The sequence below is a fragment of the Phasianus colchicus genome, chromosome 6, assembly GCF_987193195.1.
Source record: "Phasianus colchicus chromosome 6, bPhaCol1.hap1.1, whole genome shotgun sequence".
In the NCBI taxonomy this organism is placed as follows: Eukaryota; Metazoa; Chordata; class Aves; order Galliformes; family Phasianidae; genus Phasianus; species Phasianus colchicus.
Window position 1 is genome coordinate 40,697,386 of NC_143441.1, and position 17,351 is coordinate 40,714,736.

The window sequence follows — 17,351 nt, forward strand, 5'->3', positions numbered from 1 at the left end:
CTTAGATTATTTGATCAATGAGGGCACTCTTTGTTAGAAGGGAAGAGGGCTTTTTTTCAAAATAACAGTATCTTCCTGTCTTTGCAATGCATGGAAAATTCTTAGCCACAAATCTTTACCCATGCTCATGTTTGAGTATCTTTCATTTGTGAGTAGTTTCTTGCCTCTTCTGTTTCTCATGTGGCTTCCTTGTGAGTGGCTGCTTTTGCTATGATCTGCAATTAGATACAAATGTTTTTAACTTCTTTGTCATACTGCAGTTTCTGTAGTTGTTAGCACTTGAAACTTTAGCTGGCTTGTGTTTTTTAACCCACACTGATACCAGGTATGTTGTTTTATAACCTGATTCTCAAAGTGGCTATGCAAGATGTTGGCAGGCAATTTGGTGTGGGTGATCGACACTACTGTTCTGCTATTATTACCCATGTTTTCAAGATAGTAGTACCTGCCTGACCCCTCTTTCCAGAAAGCTAGAGAATTTTGCAAGTATGAAATTTTGTTCTTGTTCTGTTTCCTCTGTTCTTTTAGATCCCATTTCTTTATTTGTTATTGTCATCAGAAGGGGCCCCAGGGACAGATCATATTGTTTCTGAAATGTTCAAATGGATAAATTAGTTGGCTAGAAAGCAATCGACCCCCTCTTCCCCACAGCATTTCTGATATCTGAATAGTTTCGATAGTCCTATTTATGAATCCTCCAAATGTTATCAATTTTGATATCCTGACTGGAGAAGGAAGGAGCAGCACTCACTGCTGAAGCGTGTGTTTTGCCATAGTCTGGTCATGCATTAGAGAGCAATGTGATACCCCTGTCTGCCACTTGTTCCTTGGGGGAGAGCTGCCAGAAGGTAGGAAGTATATCTGTGGAGATCACAATACGCTCTGAACTAGATGCTACTGCTATTCTATTTCACTCTAGTTATTTTTTAGCAGTCCTAACCTCCATTTTTTTACTACCTAGACTACCCAAATTATTAATGTAGACTAAGAAGTGTAGTTGGATGCACTTGTTGTCTTCTTGTATGTCATTAGCCAGGCAGAGGGACAGTTAGAACTGGCTATATAGCAGTCTGTATGCAGCACAGGAGCAGGGTAAATGTGATACTCTAGACTAATTAGATAAGCTACTCTACAGCAAAAAAAAGTCAGCATCATATTGCTTTAAGCACTTAATTAAAATATTTCAATTAAAGTCTTGCTGTTACAGCAAAGCCAATTTATAATTAAACAAAAGATTTAATTTTCACACAGCCTCCAGAGCTGCCAAGAGGTTTCCCGTATTGATAGGTGAAAAATTAAAATCTCAGGTTGAAATAATTAAATATTCACATTATTTATTTATAAAATAATACCTTAAGAATAATATTAGTTTAATAATTACTTCTGTTGCTGATTTCTGTCTTGTAAAAAAAGGATTTGTCCCAGTGAACAGCTGAACTGAACTCTGTGACCTGACTTAGGGAGAAAATCAGTGCTTCTACCCTGATGCAGAGTATTCCCATCCTTGCTAAAACTGAGAAATGTCTGTCGTCTGCAATATCTCCTTGCACTTATATTAGTGGATTAATTGGATAACAAATAAAAATGTGAATAGTAATGTTATCCATACCAATGTGAAAACAATACAGTGTTCATGTGTCAAGAGAATTTAATATTTGCTCTATGCTGTTCTGTTCTGTGAAAACAATACAATCTAATTAAGTAGACTGAAGAGAATGGTCCAAGTTTTCTGCTTTGTCTTCGCGTGACTGTGAGTTTTGTGCAAGTAGGCCAAGTCTAAGTCACCAGAGAACTTCAGTATGCATAACAGTTTCAGAAAAGTTACATTTTGCATAGGCAGATACTCTATAGACTCAGCTTATATATGATGATATCTAAATTCATATAGTACGTGATCTGAATTACTTTTGCAAAGTTCAGAGAAGAGTGTTTTGAAATATATTGCAGAGTTCATACTGTGACTGAAGGGATTTGATATTGGGAAATTTGAAAATTGAAGTACGTAAGAGTAAATTCTCCTTATGAAAAACAGGGATTTAATTAATCCAGCCAGATGTTCCTGGTTCTTATTGTACTCTCCAGTCATGTTTTTAGCAACTACATAGAGAGAGAATGTTTTTGAACTAATATTGTTAAACTGCATGATGAAAATTGTAGTATTTGAGGATAATTTTCTTGTCTGTTTATTTGGAGGGAAGGAGGAAACCCTTAGTTGTTTTTGCCTTTAAGTGCTGATAAAGTATCATTTTTGCATGTTTTATTTAATGAAGCAAGAATGAGTTACTGGTTTAAAGAAAACAAAAAAGTAAAAGAATGTTATCAGAGGCTTTAGAGATACTTAATTTGTAGCAGAGGTCCTTTTCAACTGGCCCAGCTTAGCTGCATTCTACATGTAGCTCATGGGAGATGCACATTCCTCTGCAGACTTCAGAGTTCTACAGGCAGTACTGTTTACTGCTGGGTTTGTAGGCTTTTGCTCTCCTTCAGTAACAGTGGCCAGGCTGGGCTCCACCTCGTGTAAGAAATGTGAGGACAGTTGTGTGCATCTGTTATTTCTGGTTACCACCTTTTTAATTCTCCAACAGAAAATGACATTAATTTCAAAGAATCAATACTGATCCCAGTTTTCTGGACAATTAATCTTGCCTAATAGTATGAGTGTATTTTATATGCATTACAAATGTTTGCTTTAAAACGAGTAAAGTAGGAGGCGAACCTGGAGATCTGTGATTTTGCTTTCAGTACCATTAGTGCTTCCTATAAATATCTTCAATGCAACTTTTCAATTACTTGCATTTTCGGAGTTTTATGACTACGTTCATTATTGTGTTTCAACATTTGGTCTCAAAAATTGGATGAAATTGCAAGGATGGTGATGATGTGATGTCCTTTTCCACCAACTAGATGGCATCACATCTTTATAAAACATTTTAAATGCCCAGTTGAGCAATTGAAAGCACAGTTATTTCTGGAGAGTCATGTTAGGGAACTGTAGAACATATGGCAATTTAGTAATTGGATTTAGAACCGTAATTTAATTATATGGGATCCATCACCAATTATGATTTTTTTTCATATAGGTTTATTTTTAGTTTCAAGACATTGTGACATTCTGAAGTTTTCTCATTAAAAAGACATGGCTGTGTATTTAATTCTTTATGATGTTTTGGTATGGAAAATGTCTTAATTTAGTTATTCTTTGCTTCTGCAACTAATAATGTGAGTTACCTAGTGAGGTCATTATTGAGTTTAAATGAGAAAGTGAGGAAATCGGGTCGTTGCAAATACATGTTAATTTGAAGATTTTCACTTATGGAACTTAAAATACCAGAAACATAGTCTTCTCTCTGTCAATGTGATTCTGCTGAGTTTTGATTAAAGAGAATTAAGAGAATTACAGGATTTGGGGTCTTGGGATCCTTAAACTGCAACTCCAGTGTAGTGGTTTCAGTGGGATATTGAAGGTTGATGTTAAGCAGTTCCAAAATTAAGTAACAAAGAAAAACAAAACTTTGGAAAGAATCCCATACTAAGATTTTATTAAAACTTGCATGTTCCTTTGGATTATGAAATACTGAAATGAAATTATTTGACACTTTCATTTTTTGGTATATATCCTCCTGAATGGGAAAGAAAAAGAAGTACATCTCCTCAAGTATTTTAATTTTTCTTCTAATTGAGAATATGGTGTAATACACAAAAGATGATGTAATGTCCTCTGAGACAGAAAAAAAGAAATGCTGCTTCACCCTAAAACTGAACTCCTCAGTGCAGTCTTTAGTTTTCAGTTTCTTCAAATGAGTTTACATGCTGTTAGTTGGCATGTTGTGTAACCAGCTGTCTGGTATCCAGAATCACGGGGAGGTGGAACGTCCCACATATCTGGAACAGCATTGGATTCTGAGATTGTTACTATGGAGAAGACTAGGTTGGATTCACACAACTGCACATAGTTACCCCAAGGAGTAGGTGTGGCTCAGCAGTGGTCCTGCTGGAGTCATATCAGTGCTGCAGCATGGATGCCCTTGCCAGTCTGGTTAGCCTTGTGCCATTCTGCAGTCCTGTTTCTAGAGAAAAAAGCCTCCAGGCTTACTGTTGATAATGTATGGCTAAGTGGTTCTCTGCCATGCTATTCCATGTCCACATGTTGGGAATTAAGATCAAAGGCATCCAGACTAGCTTAGCATGGAATAATTTCAGGTCCAGAAGATTAATTAGCTCAAGATATTTGCAGAAACACATCAAATGTATACCTCTTCTGAACCTGAAATGGTTTTGGAAGCCATTTAATTACATGCTTGTGGTGCTACATCTAAACTAATGAACCTCTCCAGACTCTGAGCCAATTTGGGAATATTTATACCTGCAGAGTGGTAATTTTATTTAATTAGAAGCAATAAATTCTCATTAATTCAGATAAATGAATTCTTAACAAGGGCAAATTGTCTAATTGATTTCACTCATGATGCAGATGGTCATTTAAAGTTTAAAGGTCAATCATTGCAAAATTTTGGTGGAAATCTGTGGGAAGTTGAAAAATAGGAATTAAAGAGTGCTCTTCTGAAGTCTTAACTCTGTACAGGTTATCTTCTGAAATGTACGTGAGTTACTACGATGTTTCTAGTGAGGTGAAAGTGCTGTCCATGGAAAGCTGTGGGGGCTCACAATTGCATAAAATGTATGGTTTATTCCAAACATAGTAAATTTATAATGGAGGCATCATACTCTTGGGTACTTAGTTCTTAATGGAAATGTATTGGTGAGCCAATGCCCATTGGTATTTTCCAGCTCAGAACTGTGCTTTCATTTCAACTAGGAAATTAAATATGTGACAAATGAGTATTGAAGCTTTTAGTGTTGTTGGTGTTCTTTGCAAGCTGAGAAAATTCAGAACAATATGTTAGTTGACTGCAACCAATGAGAGTTTCTCTTTGTGTCACATCAGTAAACTTAATCATTTAAATAATGTTGTTATCACTCTGTAAAAATCTAAGAATGTGCAGTCACAGAACTTGGTGAATGATGACAGGTGTTGTGAAGATTGGTCTTGGAAGCTATTAAACTATTTGAGGAGAACTAGAAGTTGGATTAAGGCAGAATTAATCTGTCATTTTTTTTGGAATTCAGCTTTCAGATATTTAGAAGTGCTCACCAAAGCTCACTTCAAGAAGAAGCACTGCAAAGGATGAATTACGCAGAAAAGTAACAGCTTTAAGGTTTAAAAACAGTTTTAAGGTTTAGACACATTCCTAAGCATGAATTCAACTGTTAAAAGTGGTGAAGGCAAATCATGGATTTTTTAAAAACATATTTATTCTTGATTCTAAAATCTCTATTTATTATTAGTCCTGTTCAGAAGTACTTGCTGAAATAATCCAGAGATGAAATGGGGCTTTTGAACTCTTTTAGTAGAAGTTTCTTACATTGCCTTCTGACCGTTTTGATATTTCAGTGTATACGTAAATTTATACCATCATCCTGAGGCAGGACTTAAAATGTTCTTTTCCACGGTGGGCTTTTAAAATTCAGCTTTGCTGTGTGACCTTATAGCAGCTAGTCCTAAAGAAAATCTAGAAAGTTTTTTGCTTTTGAAGATTGAGTGAAATTCATCACAACACACAAATACATATTAAACCATGAAGTAAACACGGAATCCCGAGTCTGTGATTCACACCCCATGTTTAAGAAAATGAGCCCGTGTTTAAGATGTTAATGTGTAGACTTAATTGCATAACTAAGGTGAATGCAAGTGGCATTTCCATATATCACACTTAGCATTACAGGACCAACGTTTCCAGAGATTTTTTTTTTATACTTGATATGGAGTGTGTCTGCTTGCACACAGGAAGACTCACTTGCTGCTGTCAGCAAAGCAGGTGGTGCTCTCCCACCAGCCACACATTTGTTTGGGATGAGCAGCAGAGTGACTGATCGCCCACCAGCATTATTCAGATGGGCTGAGAGCCACCTGGCCATTCTCCAAAAGTCTGTACTGATTCAGCACATCTTTGCAGCAGCCAGAAGCAGCAGTCCTGAATTAATGTAGGATACTGAGCACGCGGCAGGCTTTACCCCTACTTCTTTCTCCGTTTTGCCTATGAAGGTCAAAATCATGGTGTTCACGCTGCTCCTGTGACCTAGACCAGGTATACTGAAATGCTGAGATAAAAACAAGGGTTGGCAGTTCCCTTTGTCACAGTGAGCTTTCTGGTGTGTGTAGGAGAGGGAGCTTGCCTGTGCCTTTACTGCTTTCACAAAGGTACCCTACCTGAGTAGGGCAGAAGCCCAGGTATGTTTCATCCTTTCCTTTGCATGAGGTTCACTGTCTGTAGAGCCATCTGCTTCCCTCTGACCTGCAGCTAGAGCAGAGGGCTGTAAGGAGGACAGTGGCTGTACCTGAAAGATTTGAATGAAAGTTGATGAACTAAACTATTAGGATAGCATAGGCACCTTTGGAGATTAGTTCTACCTTATGCTGAATTCTCACACTATCTAAGGACTTCAGTAAACTTCTGCAAGCATTTGCTGCAAGATAAGCTTGGAAGGTGAAATTTAAGCACCTTGCATTTACAGTAAGGGGTCAATTTCAACATTGCTGTAAAGCAAATGAAGCTAATTTTCATTGCCCTACTTTGAGTGGCATGATACTACAACACTTCCTACTTATGAAGCTCCCTGTGTTGGTAGTGTGTATTTCTTTAAACAAGCATTCCAATAAGTGGGACAATTCCAGGAATTGTTAGCTCATAATTCAAGGTGCAGTTTTGCTTGCTAAGTTGAACAAGTATGTTTGTATTAATAGTAGGGGGTTTACACGGGCTGCCTAAGAAGCAAAGGGCAACCTTTGGAACAGGCCCATGAAGTTGCCGAACTCTGCTGAGATGCATTTACTGCCTTTTTACTGAGCTTTGCATTTTTTTTATACATATTTTTGGAGCGCTCCTTGGAGAAGTGAGTCTTTTGATTCTCCAGCGCTGTTCTCACCTCACCCTCTCACGCACATTTCTCTGAGTTTCTGTCTTGAATCCTTGTGTTGGAGTGACCATTTGTTTATTTCTAGGGACTTGGATCTCTTGCCAGTCTGGTTAGTGATATTTTGCACAGGATCGCTGGAGGGGACCTGCATGACATGATGCCATATCTGATAAGTGTTTGGGAATTAGAGCCATGGTTGTTTGTATGATAGCTAATAACTACAACTGGTAGCATACGCTTGCCTTCCACATTAGTAGTTGGCATTTTATTTGTTTATGTTATTATTTTAATCATTTATTTAAACTATCATTTGAATTTATTCAGACATACAAATATGTTAGCAAGAGTTACAGACAGAAAAATAGCAGTTTTGTTTCTGGTATTATGGTCAGAAAACAGAGGTCAACTAAAACATGTATTTATTGTATCCAAGTCTTGAGCTTGGCGTAAATGTATCCGTTAAACCTGCAGCTTTTATGAAAGAACCTTCTGGCTACAAGATTACTGTTTTGAAATTGCTGTCCTGGGTTTATTAGAATAGTTTTCTTAATCTTTTTTGCTATTAAGTAGAAATGAAAATGTCTTGATTTTAATGTGTTCCCACAGGTATATCTTGAAAGACTTCTAACTTATGCAGAGATAGATATTTGTCCAGCAAACTGGAAGCGAATTGTACTGGGTGCTATTCTGCTGGCATCCAAAGTTTGGGACGACCAAGCGGTGTGGAATGTGGATTACTGCCAGATCCTGAAAGATATCACAGTTGAAGACATGTGAGTCCAGTGTGTTTATCTTTGTCCATAATCTGTGAGTATGAGTGGGGAAGGGAAGATATCTCATAAATTATACAAAAGTTGTGTGTCTGCATTGTGTCTAAATGAGGTGGATGCTGATATATGTGGCACGAGGTCTGCTGGAGGGTTGCTTACATAGAAAACATGAACTGTTTCGTTGTTTGTGTTAAACTGTATTTTACTGCTGGATGTTCATGCACAGTGAACTTGCAGAATATTGAAATCTATGACTTGACCAAAAAAACAACAAAAAAAAGTCAGATGAGCCTGCTTGTCTTCAGTTTAGCATCCTTTACAGTAATGTTAGTTCTCTGCACAGACAGTAGAACAGTGTGTAAGACAAGAAAAAGATTTGTTCTGATCCTAAAATCCTGTAGACGGCCACCCACTTACAGCTGCTATTACTCAACCCTTAAATGATCTCTCACACATTTCTGCCATTATTCAAATACTCTTTTTTCCATATCCTGCTCAATTTGCTTCCAAGATTAAAATGTATATATATTTTAACTTGCGAAGAGAAAATTCATTCTGGTAACTTTTCCATTTTTTTTTTTTTACACAATGGCATTCTTAAGAAATGTATTGTAATGGCATATACGGAGTTACAGTATGTGGCTACATGCTTTCCAGTCATTTTAAGAGTATGCTTCAACAGTAATAAAAGAAACTGTGATAAGAAGAAATGCAATTAAGATCTTAATGTTTACAAATACTAAAATGAATGTTTATCCCATTAAGTTATCGAGTACTCGTGGTTGGTTGGTTAGTAGGTATTACATGTATTTGCTGAAGTGCCTGACTTTCATAACATTCAGGGCTGAGTCACATACCGTGCACCAGCTCACAAGTGCCCTTATCTGAGTTAATGTGCACATGAGAGTGCTGCTAGAATGGCAGAAGCTGGAATCATGGTGCTGGGATCACAACGGCGTGGCCAGATTTCTAAACAGGCCACAGAGTAGTGCCTTCAGAGAGTGATAGTTTGAAGCTACACTTACACTCCCATTTTCATAAGGGCTAGTGACAGCAGAATGATTGAAGAGATGGTTTTAGTACAGTACCTCTGTGTTTCTAAGCTCTTTTAAACAGGGAAAGGTGTTTCTAATAAAAAATATATAGATCTGTTTCTACTTTAACTCAGTTACGTTATAACTGTAGTCACTGAATAGCATTTACTGTGGCTAAATACTATTTACATTTATTTATATTTCTGTTTGTTTTGTATTTATGTTTCGACACACGCTATTAAGTGAAGAGAAAAGAAGGGGGAAGTGAACAGGAAAAAATGTTTGTATACACAGTGGTTTTTGAATCTCAGTTTACAATCTCAATGAAGATGAAGCATTTCTGCTACAGCTGCTCTAAATCAAAGCTACTAAGAAACTATTTTATAGCTAGTCTAAAAATGATCTGTAAGGAATAGGTTGAAAGTTGGGAGACAGCCGACTGCTTAAAATGCAGCATGCTCATACACTTCTAGATAAGGCACTTACAAACTGTAAGTAGCTCTCATTTCTTGAATATTGGAAAAGTTATCTCTAGATTTGTACTAAGAAGTTTATAATAAGATCTTTACTTCCTGCACAAGAGTGCATAACATAAACCCTTCATTGCTATGGTGTGCTGTAAAATAACCCTCATTATTTTTGAGAAAACTGTCACTTCAAAGCAGAAATCAGAAATGTACATAATACCATTTCAATTTCTGTTGCATACAGAACAGTTTGGTAATGCTTTCTTGACTATTTTGTGTGCTCTCCAAATAAGGTTCTTTCTCCATTAACTTCTCCTTCAATGCAAATCTGAGCACTTTTATAATGTGTTTGAAGCTGAAATATTGGGTAAAGTACAGCTCTGAATAGCTTGAAGCAAAAGGTTGAAGCAAATGCTGACAGGTTTGACTGTGCCATGTGACAGTATTAATCAAGTATGGTTAAAAATACAAGCTTTGAAATTGCTCATTCTCAGGGCTTTTTGAGAAGGCAAGTTAAGGGGCATCCTGAGATGGTATGAGAGGAAGTGGACAAAAAAAAGGAGATTTTTGCTTTTGACAAACACACGTGGTGGTGCTGCTGTAAGGAGTTGCACGTCAGCAGTATAAAAACATGACTCCAGTGGCAGACCTGTGCTCATGTGCTGCCACCAGTCGTCTTTCTGTGTTTCATGCTTGCTGAACAGGCCAGTGATGAGTCCTTGTCCTCAAAGTGAGACATATACAATCTTTAAAACAAAGTATAGAGCCAGCAGCCTTTAGGGAGTCTATGCTCTCTTTCTGCATGGTACTTAATGGACTGTTTTGTGAGCTTTGTGTTTGGAGCCCCTTGTGAATGCTTCAGTGAAGAGTTGGGTGCTTGTTGATGTGCTGATGTTTCTCTTCCTACTGCCAGTTCTTCCAGACATTTTCTTCCTCCTCTCTCTGATGTGATGATGATCACTATTTTTTTTCTTTCTTTGGATAACTGGGACAATACAGTGTTACAGTTTTCATGTGACTTGATCTATACCAAATAAGGGCTTTTATTATTTATATTAATAAGGCAAGGAAAACTCTACACCTAAATCTTCAACTACTGTGAATCATTAAGCATAAGCTTATCTTATAAAACATCATACATAATTTTCAGAGTTTTAAGAATCATCAATAGTTCATTAGCTGTAACTAAAGGCTAACTTGAGAGACAGTATGTGTCCATAGTTGTGTATGTGGCATTGCTTTGAAAGTGAAGATTACAAAAGAAAATTATTGTAATGTGTAATGGCCTTCAGTAGGAAGTAAGAAACAAAAAAAATGGTTCAGTGTTGAAAACTACTGTATCACTGTTCTTTCTTCTTGACTTTCCTTGTGCACATACAGTGCAGTCAGCATGTAACTTCAATGCAGTATCATAGTCAGTCAGTACCTGCTGGTAACAAACCTATGCAGCCCATACTCTTCTGCAAAATGTACTACCTATTTGCTATTTGTTTCTTGTATCTTGAAATCACTATGTTAAGTATATCAAATGTCCCAGTGTATGTATTGTGTAGGATATTAAGTTACCATACAATTTACAAAAGCTACAAAATTAACCTGTGATTTTTTTTGTTTGTTTTATTTATTTACTTATTTATCAACACACTTTTTATTGTACTGCAGTGGTTAATAACATACTGATACAACAGAGTTTTCAAGGAGCTCGGATAGGCCTGTTCCTATCCATTCATTTGAAAAGCACTTTTTTTTTTGAGGTACTGAAGTTGAATTTTTCTTGTAAGTCTTAGGGAAAAATTGCTGTATTCTGCTCATAAGCCCAGACAAATGATATGCTGAAGAAATCAGATTTCCCATGTCTAGTTTTAAGTGATTTATTATGAAAGCCAAGAGAGAATAAACAAGTTGTCCAGTCATTTGTATGTTAGGATAATTTGCAACATCTCTGAGGGCTGTCTGACAAATTTAGGACACGTCTGTATTTTGTGTTGGCATAGCTGTGTGTGCAGATCCACCTAGTGGAGGTATTGCAGAAACTACAAGAACTTTATTTTCCTAGCTTTACCCTTTTCCCTTTTGTGCTAGCTTAACTAAAGGGTCTCTTCTTCTGGCAAAAGTTTGGTTTTGGGTTTGACTGGCACAGCAGTAGTAGCTGTGAGGTGTAGCAACTTTAATATTCCTCACTGAAGCATGTATGCGTATAGAACTTGGTAGACTAGTTCAAAATTTAGGCTAGGATAATTGCATCTGTCAAGAATACGAAATGAACTTTGTTACTGCCATTTGCAATTTAAAGCAAATTGCATGCAGGATGCACTGTCTGAAAAATGTTTTCACATTTATCTTCTCTTTACAGGAATGAGCTGGAACGCCAGTTTCTGGAGCTGTTGCAGTTCAATATTAATGTTCCCTCCAGTGTTTATGCCAAGTATTATTTTGATTTGCGCTCCTTGGCAGAAGCAAATAACCTGAGTTTTCCTTTGGAGCCCCTCAGCAGGGATAGGGCATATAAACTTGAGGTAAGGCAATTTCTTTTTATATTGCCCAGAACTGAATATATATGGTCATTTGGAATTTTTGGAGTATTTCTCCCTTCCCAACCCATCTCTTCCTAAATATTCCCATGTAATGTTAGAATGTGCCCCATATCCATAACTGATCTTTTTTTACCTTGTGCTTTAGGTATTCATGAGTATGGAAACACCTTTTTGGCCCAACCTCATATCATGTCTTGCTTTCCAATTCTAATTGTCTACATTGACCTTGTGAAAAAAGCCACAATTTTTACAATAACTCTACTCACAGTTTGGTTCTGTTTATTCTTAAGATTGACTGTGCAGGACAGAGTATTAAAAAGTTTTGCTAAAAATCAGTGTTCTTTGTGCTTGTTACCTGCTACTGCTGCATTTCACGTGAATCCAAGTTCGTTGTCTCAGCAGTGTTATGCTCAGTGATGAGGCAGAAATAAGCACACATCATTAGGAGATCTGAATACACCATGTGCATAAACCACTATGTCAGATGTACCTGTGAAATTCAGGGCATTATGAATTCCTACATACATTGGAGGAATTTTAAATCATCAGGCAATTGTGGATACTTTGAAGGCTGGAATCTTTTCTTGAGCATTCTAGGTCAAATTTTTCAAAAACGTGTGTTACTGCATGAATATGTACACATTTTTTTTTCAAAGTTTGAAATCTGCCATTAGCTACTAACAGCCTTAGCACTGGAGATGTCTTTAATTAGGTAATAGTTTTGCACTATAGGTTGTATGGCTATGAATTAATGTTGGCATTGCATGTTTTGAAACTCTTAGTGCTCCTGTAAAACAGTTTTTGTTGGAGGGAGATGATGCATGGGAAGACTTATTAACTTGTTTGCAGCCTGTAGTGGGAACAGAGGTGGAAGAAAGAATTAAAGCAGATTTCACTAAATTGGAATATCATATCTTACTCTATTTCTAAATATTCCCTTCAAATTTCTCAGATAGCTGCAAAAGAATGCAAGTTAATTCTGTATATGAAGTGAGATGTAAATTTGCATCAAATTTTATTTGTGTTAAAGAATCATAATAATAAAATATGAAAAATCATTGGGACTCACGTCAAAGGAAGTAGTGTGCTAAGTTATTAGATGTTAGGTCTTGATAATTATCACCTTCACATGCATTTATAATTAAGTATATTTCATTTGAAGAGAATGTAATACACAGCATTTCTGAAACCTGTCAGTGAGTTACAAGTGCAGGTAATGAAGATAAATCCTAAAACCTTAGAAGAAATTAAATACCAGTAATTATGAAGAGATTAAATACTGGTGGTTTTTCTGAACTAATTAAAGAGTATGCATATTTTAAAAGAACTAATGGAATATTTTTGACTTAAGTCCACACTATTAAAAATTCTGCCAAGGTGAAGGTGGTTTGTGCTGCTAGTACAAGACAGCTCTGAAGTAAGCTTGCTCCAAAGGGGATGGCTTCAGGTAAGAGGAAGAGTCTCTGCTGTGAGACTCCACCTGGTCTGCCAGCTCCTTACCTCTCTTCTGTGGCCAGAAGGAAGGGAACATGATGGGAACTGCCTTGTTCCCTGGTGATGTTGGATGTCTTTTGTGTACCCTTGAAAGAGTTGACAGCATAATGTATAGCCTAATTCCTTGAGCACAGCTCTGTATAGCTTGCCAGGAGTTATCAGAATGTGTCTGCAACAATTTTCAAAGTCTATCATACACTTTTCGGCCCAGAGTTCTCTAGTTTTGAAACTGACAGAAAAACTGCAGTCTATGATTAAAGACAACAGACTGATAGCAAACGTACACATGCAGTGAAATGATTTGCCATATCTGGTAAATAGAAAAGACTTTGCTTAGTTCTGAGATTTCAAGCAACTTATTTACTGGCATTGATATGATTGCATTTTACAGTCATGTTCAGTATCTGAAGCAGGAGCATTAGGTCTCTTGTGGCAGAATCTGTGTTGCTATTTTTGCAAATACCAAGAAGTTGACCTAGCAGCGACAAAAAAAATTCCAAAAGAATCCTGAGGACAAGGCTAGTGATAACTGTTCCTTGTCAAATGGAAATGCTGGACAAGATCCATCAGATTGGAAATGCTAGGAGAGGTTATAACACTTTTTATAACCAATAGTTCGTTCTGGAGCTTTTGCAGGGGATGTTTTGCCTTGTTTAATGTTCCCACAACTGATAGAAAGAAGCAGCTTTGTCTTTTCAATGATAACATGAAAGTAATGTGGCCTGAAAGCGTCCTGAATTTGTTGTACTAGTTCACCTAGTAATTGGGAAACATTTTAATGACATTTTAATAACTCCCCCTCTTCCCCTTCCACATTGTATGAAATCAATCAAGTTAAAAACAGCAAATAACCTTTCATTAAATCATCCAGCCTACCTATCAGTGCTCCTTGTTCAGAACAGCATATTTTGTGCTGTGTTTTCTCCTTCCTTCTAATTGTGTCAAATGTCAAGGCTTCCTTTTCTTCTCCTGAGAAATTAGTTTCTAACAAGAAGTTTCTGCCAAGAAGATTGTCAGATATCCAACCTTAAGCCACTATGTTGTAATTTCCTACTCTTGCACCTGGTTTTTCTCCCATGTACTGAGATAGATATGAGTCAGATTCTGCTCTTCTGGTAAGTCCACAAAACATACCTACCCTATTTCTGCTTGTGATCTTGGCACTTTGCTCATTTCCAGACTAGATTTTGTAAGAGCATTTTTAGTGCACTCTCAATTGAATGGACTGTGTGTTGTCTCAGGTTTTTATTATTAGGATAGTGTTTGAGGAAGAGCTCTTTCAACTACTGTGTGCTGTATTATCTTGACGCTAAAGAGGTAGTATTCCATAGATGAAACAGAGTAAAAAGAGGGGAGAAAATTGTAAGGTATGAGCTAAGAAGTGTCATTCTACCTTCCAGCTTCCCATTCTTGAAGTGATTGATGGCAGACTTGCGTGTCCTGTGTGCTCAGAACCTTGTAGCTAAGAAGCAAAACTTCTGTGACTCCTTTTGTCAGTAGTGACCTGATGATTCTTCTTTCCATTTTCCATGCATTCGGGAGAACTCCCATCATCACAGCTTTCAGTCATCTGCTTTTTTATACATTCCAACCAGACTTATTTCTGATTCTCCCTACATTCTCTCTGGTTTGCCCATTTTGGAGAGTATTGCAGCATTCAAGGCTGAGTGCATTTGTGCATTTCCAATGGTCAATCTATAGCCAGCACTCCTGCTTTCCTGCTCTGCACAGCGGTGTGCATGCAGCCAAAATTTATCCTCTGCTGCCATTCTCCCCTGTCTCCTCATCTTCCCCCTCTTACCCTCTTGTCTCCTCCAAAACCATGTAAAGTATCTCGATAAAGGAACAAAATTCCACCTAATTGATTGCTGTTGCTGTTTTTTAATAATACTTTGTTTTAATTTCACGGGAGAAAAGATACCTTGCAACAGGAGAAATTAGTTTTCTCTGGTGTTAGAAGTAATAGATACATCAGATGACAGAGTAACTTATATGGATATATCTTAACTGACAGACAAAGTAAGTAATTACAATTGTCCACTTTTGTCTTCTTTTCCCCTATGTTACAAGACAATTTAGTGAATTTTCAAATAGGCTTCAAATGTCTGTTTTGTAAATTATTTGCAAATGGATTGGTTTAAACTACAGTCAGTGTTTTATATCTATATGAATAATCACCAGGGACTGGAGCTGCCAAACATTGAGTACCAGTTCCAAGCAAAATTTTGTTTTGTCTGACCAAGTGCCAGAACAGAAATATTTTCCTATTGTACATGCAATTTTGTAGTGATTTTTATAGTGATTACCATCTCTATATAATGCCTAAAAGAAGAGACTGGTTTGGCAACCAAAGGAAGCTGACCTCCACCTCAGCACATGCCACGTCCTGGCACATTATTCCATGATTCAGTTCTTTTCATTTATTGGATTTTAAATCTGATTGAATTGCATAAACATTCCTAGTTCACTGAGTTCCTGGTTAAATTATGTAAATTATTATTGAGCAATTTTAAGTGAATTTAAGTTATGATCTACAAAGCAACAAGAATAGTTGTGTTATTTTACTCTGTTTTCTTCATGTGCAGTAAGAAAGAAAACTGTTCAAGAATGGCTATAGCAAAAGGAAATTTGGTTTCCAACTATAAAGTAGCAGCTGTTTTCTTGGTGGTTTTTGTTTGTTTGTTCTTTTTCTTTTTTTTTTTTTTTTTTTTTTTTTAAATTTAATTTAGTCATCCTAGATTTATCATAGAATTAGGTGAGCTTCCTCTCAGTGGCAGGAGCTGTGTGCTTCTGCCATATCTGCTGCTGATCTTTGCGGACAGTTGAGATTTTAGGACTCCTACTACTTGCTGTGCTGTTGAAGTAAAGGGTAAGAAAGAGAAAGATGCTTGGTGGAGTCAGACTGTTTATTTACATTGCCTTCTTTTATAATCAAACACTTGTACTGTTTTTGTACAGTACTTTCTTTTAAACATCCCATCTTAAGACACCGCTTAAAAGTGTTCCTGAGTAAACAGAAATATGTTTTAGTTCATCTCATTTTCTGAGTTGACCTTGAGCACTCCTTGGAATGACCTTCCTCTGCAGCTCTGCGTGTTTAAATGCCAGAGTTAACATCCTCACTCATGCAACCCATAGTCTGTCCCAATCATACGAATGCTTACTGGGTTGAGATATAAAAGGTAAATAATAAAGATTTGTTTTAAACTTAGCTAAAAGCAATAGGAACATAGAACATTAGCCTTAGTGTCATTTAGTAAGTCTCACCTTTTGAATAATTTTTGTCTCTTTCTTTAAAAGATATTCTTATGACATTTCTGTGCATTTTTAATGCAAATAAAATTATTCTGAATCTTAGTGTCACTTCAGCAGCTCGTAAGGCAGCAGCTTGCATAGGAATCACCATCTCCTGCAGATTCTTCAGAAATGGAGGCAAACATCAGCCCTATTAGTAAAGCAGGGCAAATCATCTGACAGGCTGCTCGTCTCTAGAGGAAATATAAGCCATCCTTTTCCTGAACTGCCCAAATATAATTTCTATGAACATTTCTACAGTTTGTTGCCAGTGAAGTGCTCTATGTTACTTGTCAGCTGTCTTGACTGGGTATGCCACAGTTAGGCAGTAAAGAAAAGGCTTGGAACATGCTTGCTGAGTCCTTCAAAAGTGAGTATGGTGGGCAGTGCAGTGGCAATGTGTTGATTACCGTTAAGGTAAATGAAACAAGATTTGGGAACAAGTTCTTCACGTTTGATTTCACTGAGTGCCATTTTGTAATTTTGTCTGTATGTAAAATCTTCATTGTACAGTTGTGGCCAATGCAATTGAGATTTCTTCCTTCTTTCGTGTTACAGGCCATTTCCCGCTTGTGTGAAGATAAATACAAGGACTTCAGGAAATCTGCAAAGAAACGGTCAGTCAGTGCTGACAATCTGACTGTGGTTAGATGGTCTCCTGCTATTATCTCCTAACAGAGGAGACTGGAATATTCCTACGGACGTACTGTTTCATCCATCCAGTTTTTTGGGGGTGGGTTGGGGGGGGGAGGGAGGGGAGAGAAAAAGACTTCTGATTTTTTT

At 37.1% G+C, this 17,351-nt stretch overlaps 1 protein-coding gene across 9 annotated transcripts in view; it reads left to right on the plus strand.

Moving 5' to 3' along the window:
• CCNY (cyclin Y) overlaps nucleotides 1-17,351 on the plus strand; it is a 119,047-nt gene that overhangs the window by 92,826 nt on the left and 8,870 nt on the right. For 8 of the 9 annotated variants that reach the window (XM_090143097.1, XM_031616003.2, XM_031616004.2 and 5 more), the window contains 3 exons: nucleotides 7,582-7,748; nucleotides 11,600-11,762; nucleotides 17,127-17,185. In XM_090143097.1, coding sequence (XP_089999223.1) covers nucleotides 7,582-7,748; nucleotides 11,600-11,762; nucleotides 17,127-17,185 — 389 coding nt within the window. Of the gene's footprint in view, nucleotides 1-7,581; nucleotides 7,749-11,599; nucleotides 11,763-17,126; nucleotides 17,307-17,351 lie in introns of those variants that run through there. The other variant, XM_031616005.2, reaches the window with a different exon arrangement.